This window comes from Phanerochaete carnosa (assembly GCF_000300595.1).
Source record: "Phanerochaete carnosa HHB-10118-sp unplaced genomic scaffold PHACAscaffold_248, whole genome shotgun sequence".
Classification (NCBI taxonomy): Eukaryota; Fungi; Basidiomycota; class Agaricomycetes; order Polyporales; family Phanerochaetaceae; genus Phanerochaete; species Phanerochaete carnosa.
Genome location: NW_006767875.1, coordinates 1 through 4,931, shown reverse-complemented (window position 1 = coordinate 4,931; position 4,931 = coordinate 1). Strand labels below are relative to the sequence as shown.

The window sequence follows — 4,931 nt, the reverse complement described above, 5'->3', positions numbered from 1 at the left end:
ACATGAACAAATGCGAACAAACATGCACAAACACGCACGAACATGCACACATTAGCGCCATCGCCAATCTCAAAGCAGGGCATAACGAAAACCTGTTGTGAAAGACTTCGCGCAGGTGGGAGATTCACAAGTAATCAAGGATAAATTCCTAGAATAATACTACATGTTCTTATATAGGTTATCTACTTCCTAATCTGGTCAGACCAATAAAATGTACCTTAGGAAGCTGAGACTACAAGGAAACATAATGGGGCGCAGAGCCGAGAGTGCTCTGTGTGGGTCATATCTGAAACAGGCATGACAGATCCATATTGGGCATGACGGCCTAAGCTCGTCATGTTGGTATCTTCGCCGGCGCGGCTGATGCACATCTGGTGCCTCAGATACTACAACAAAACCAAAGCTCAGCGTCATGCATGATTGTGTACGTTTGTGCGCTTTTGTGCACAATCACACACATTTGCCTGCTTTCGTGCACTTTTGTGTGCTTTCATGCTCGTTCGTTCATGTTCGCACACTTTTGTCTGCCAAACTGTACATACAGACTGCACCAGCTCCAAATTCATTTTTTTATCCAATAGCAACCTTCATAGAGGAAGCGTCGCTGGATGTGCAGGTCCGCCACAGGCCCTACAGTTCTCCAGTTCAGTGAGATTCACAACGTTCTTGTACATAGCCTGCTGCCAACAAGCTTTTTCATCCCAGAACTTCTTTGAATTGCTTTTGGATGAGCTATTCCGGGAGGCTGAGAGATTTCCGGATTGGCATGGGGCCGAAAACAGTGCAACTCACACTGGAGTCTGGAGCCACCTACCTTCACTGCGCAAAAATTATGTTACATGACTACTCACTATGCTCACTGTAGGCAAGACTGGCAAAATAGTCGAGCATACTAGACACAGCTAATAAAAGGTAGCTCATGGACATAACTCAAATCACCATACTCGAATCATGATCCAGACTCGGATGCCTTGAAGGTGCCCTTCACTAGCCTCACTCCCGAACTGGCATAAGACAGTGGGAACCTGAATGCGATATTTTTTCTGTGGTTGTGCACCATGGCATATGTCTTGCATCTGTGTTTGTGAGGCGCTAGGAAATGCAAGCATTTGCTCTCAGCTGCAACAGTGACTGTCTAGGGTGAGTATTGGGCAGGTACAGGCACCCAAGCTTGCAGTAGCTTCTGAAGCTCTGAAGCTTGCCTTCTTATGAGAACGTTGGCTGCAATAGTAAGGTTTGTTGGATCATATATCATGAACATCAGGAAACAACGCCAGCGCTACACAGCGCTTTGGATGCTGCGGGTTTCTGGTAGACTGGTAGAATGGTACCCAATTCGGCAGCCCCCTGTGGCTTTCGCTGTGCTTCCATGGCACCAGTAGCTGCCCACCTTTGCTCAGTAGTTCACCGCAGCGTGGTGGGAGCTTGTTTGTAGATGCAAGTAGATGTTACCACTTTCAAGAGTGCACATGGTCACACTGGACATTAATGAGGGATATATATATATATATATATTTAAATATGTATTAAGTTAGGTACATGTTGGTATGCTACACATCCTTCTCGCAGTCATATAGTCATGATAACTTTGGCAGCATGTGCAAATGGTAGGCACAAAAATAGATCTGCAACATATGAGTCAGAGCTATTCATGGTAACAACAGAAGAGGTAGTACTCACCTAAGTGCCAGGCTCTTCAATGGTGGTCACCCTACTTGGCCTGGGAAGCAGTATTGGACTTGATAATCGTGAGGCTATGGTGGAAAGACCAGCATAGCCAGACTTCTATGAGCTAGTGCAAGGTTAGCTCAGTGATAGCCAAGTCGTGCAGAGAAAATACTTACCTTGTCCGTGGCCTGTAGTCCTGCCATCCACATCTGCCCGTATCTGGATCTAGCATGCGCACATGCTAGCCCTGATAAGTCAAAAAGTCAGTGATATGCTGGCTAGAGGACGATCCAACTCTCCGCAGCCATTCGCAGTTCGTAATGCTTACTGCATAGTCCACAAGCTCTTCGCTCAGCAGGACAGAGCACAGCCCTAGGGCGCACTGTTGTTTTTTGTGCTTGCTCCGCCAATGGCAATGCGGCATGTCGGTGGGAGTATGCCCGGAGTCCAGGGATGTTGGGAGCTTTGGCTATCGTGGCCAGCTTTTGTCCATTCTGCCAGAGTCTCATGGAGGACGGGGCGTCTGTGATAGCTGTAGCCTCAGCAGCGCACCAAAGAAATAGTTGAGCTGCGTTACAATGGACTGATGTGGAGGCTGGGACACAAGCTGGGACAACGAGATGTTGGAGCGCTTACCTTTGTCCGTTTGCGCCATCATCCAACACTTTAGGACAGACATCCTTTTACTTACACAGACGCCTCTTGGACGCCCATGCAGGTTTGCCTTGGAGTGCTGCTCATTGGTGCACGTATCCAATTTTGGTCTGGTAATGACACGGGTATGTATCCTGCATACAGATCTGCACACTGTAGCTTGAATAATTGATATAAAATTTCTGGCACATCATAGTGACCCCTAGAATGTGTGTGCTGCTGCTCAGTGCTACCAGGCACTCCTGAGCCCCCACGCATGCGCTACCCAACAAGGGCAGATGCAGTGGCTCAGGGTAGTAAGCACCCTTGCTATGTAGTCAGATGGTGTTTCCTGATGAAGTGAGTGGCTGGCCAATGAAAAGAATGGTCGCCGATCGGAAGGACTACGTGCCGCGAGCACATGTACATCCTTCAATGAGTTTGTGCGACATAGAATCTCAACAAACTTGCACACACAGCAGCTACGTGCTCCGAAAGACTTATAAGCCAGTGTCAGAATCAGCTTCATCTCCTTAATAGCCTTCGCCACTGTGTCCCAGTTCTGCACTGCAATTTTACTGCAACACCCGGTTCAAATACTACCTCTATTGAGGACAATATGGTCAGCCTAAGTGGAAACTACTTAGTAGGTAGTCCTAGCATTCTGACATGCTCTTGAGCAGTGCCGCAACGGTGACCCAAACTGTGACAACGAGTAAATCTGCAACGCCTGCTATAATGCCTCCACGATGTTTCATGGCTATCCGGGTTTCTACCAGAGCGTGAAATCACACCCTACTCCGCACCTGAAATCACAGGTGTACAGCTATTCAGGGAACCAGCGTCCTGGGCCATCTATCCAAAAAGGTCAGCAGATATATAGCTGAATATAGATTTTGTAGACTTTTGAGCAGATAGACTAAACTGTTGCTTGTAGGTCAGAAATAGGCACTTAAGAGAACAGTGCAGGTTTTTATCAGACGAGTCTCGACATAGGCACAGGACCGAGCTGTATTTTCAACATGGCTTTATCGTGACACATTGTGTCTTTAGCAAACCATTTGCACTATCTTCGAGGCAGATGTCATAGCCAAATGGGTTCATCTGCAACTTGTGACTGGGGGCGGATATGTACACTACTCTAGCATCACTGCCACCAGCTCTCAACTCTGCATCGCACGCAGTGCCCTCGATATCGTCCACTCTCTAACACATTATGGACCACATATCTCATGCATGGTCCATATTATCATTTGCAGTCTTTGCCCTTGCATCCAATGCCCCCACAAGACAGTCAAGCAAAGCCTCCAGGTGCTCGAGCTGACCATCAAAGGAGGAGAGGCAATTTTGTATTCTTTCCAGCTGACCATCGAAGGACGAGAGGCGGGCTTGTAGCCTACTCTCAAATGACGAGATGTGGTCTTGCACTTTGAGAAACGTCTCCGTGATGGGGATATCAGATGTGGTTTCTGTAGGCTCAATTGGCGCTCGCTGATAGAGGACGAGATGATGGTTGAAGGTGTGAGCAACTCTGGTTTGTGCAGGTGCGCTTTCATCTCCATCTTCTGTCTCGGTCCGGCCTAGAGCATTACCACCCCCCGCTTTCATGCTGCTTGCGGTGTCCTCTTCCTTGCTATCAGCTCCTCTGTCCTGTTCACCTGTCATGGCAAGAAGGGTGTCGCCCATCTTAATGGTTTCAAATGTTTCTGCGTCTTGATTGTCTGTGTCATCTGGATAGGAGGAGCTAGCTCCCCGGAGACAGTCCACAGAGGATTGAGAGGAATTTTGCCCGCCTTCTCCGGCTTCGTCCGCAGCCGAGACCTGAGCATCGTGGCTGTTTTCGGTCTCAGAGAAGCCGGCGGCCACTACGGAAGCATAAGTAGCAAATGAAATCTCATCGCCGTGAGCTAGTGCGTCATCTTTCTCCACCTTGCACTTCATACATATACACGTGCTTCCTGCGAGAATTAACCACAAGAAAGAAGATGGGTTGAGCTGATCTCACCTTCGCAATCAATGCAGTACCAATACGGAGCCTCGAGCATCTTGTGGCAGTAGTGACAAGTGAGTGCGATGGGCGACTCAGATTTCGTGTCTGTGCAGAATAGTGTTCATCAGGACAGAGTTGCCAAGAGAGTCCACAGAGAAAATAAACCTGCGGCTTGCATATCGTCGATAAGACATCTTGCCAGTAATATCAAGTCGAACTCCTCTCTCTTGGAAGTTGGATTCCTCAGTTGATAAATGGCGTGTGATGGGACATGATCCATATTGCCTGTTCCACGAGCTGAGGGCTCGTGGGCGCAATTGGAACACAGATCTACTGTGGGAACTATTCCCTGACCCAAAGGTTTTCCAGTCTCAGGCTCTACGCACAGACAGTAGAGGCAAATATACCGAGTGGACACGATAACGCTGTCGCAGGAGTCACAGAACGTACCCCTACACCAAAGCCGTGATAAGTCCTATTTGCACATACATGTGGCGCCGCACTTACCAGTATACTCGCTGTCTGCAACGTATTATCAAGGAGAGCTTCCGATATAGCTGTAGGTCCTGCTTCGAACACATCGCCGCATGCGAAGCAAGCTCCTCCGACTCCTCTGGAGATAATGTCACCTGATATGAGG

At 48.3% G+C, this 4,931-nt stretch overlaps 1 protein-coding gene across 1 annotated transcript; it reads right to left on the bottom strand.

Moving 5' to 3' along the window:
- Positions 1-1,711: 1,711 nt before the first annotated feature.
- On the bottom strand, positions 1,712-4,346 carry PHACADRAFT_202364 (uncharacterized protein; the record flags this gene model as incomplete). Its single annotated transcript, XM_007402574.1, has 4 exons — positions 1,712-1,792; positions 1,845-1,915; positions 3,669-4,166; positions 4,307-4,346. 4 exons carry the CDS (start codon positions 4,344-4,346, stop codon positions 1,712-1,714), a joined length of 690 nt encoding a protein of 229 aa, XP_007402636.1.
- Between the last annotated feature and the right edge of the window lie 585 nt (positions 4,347-4,931).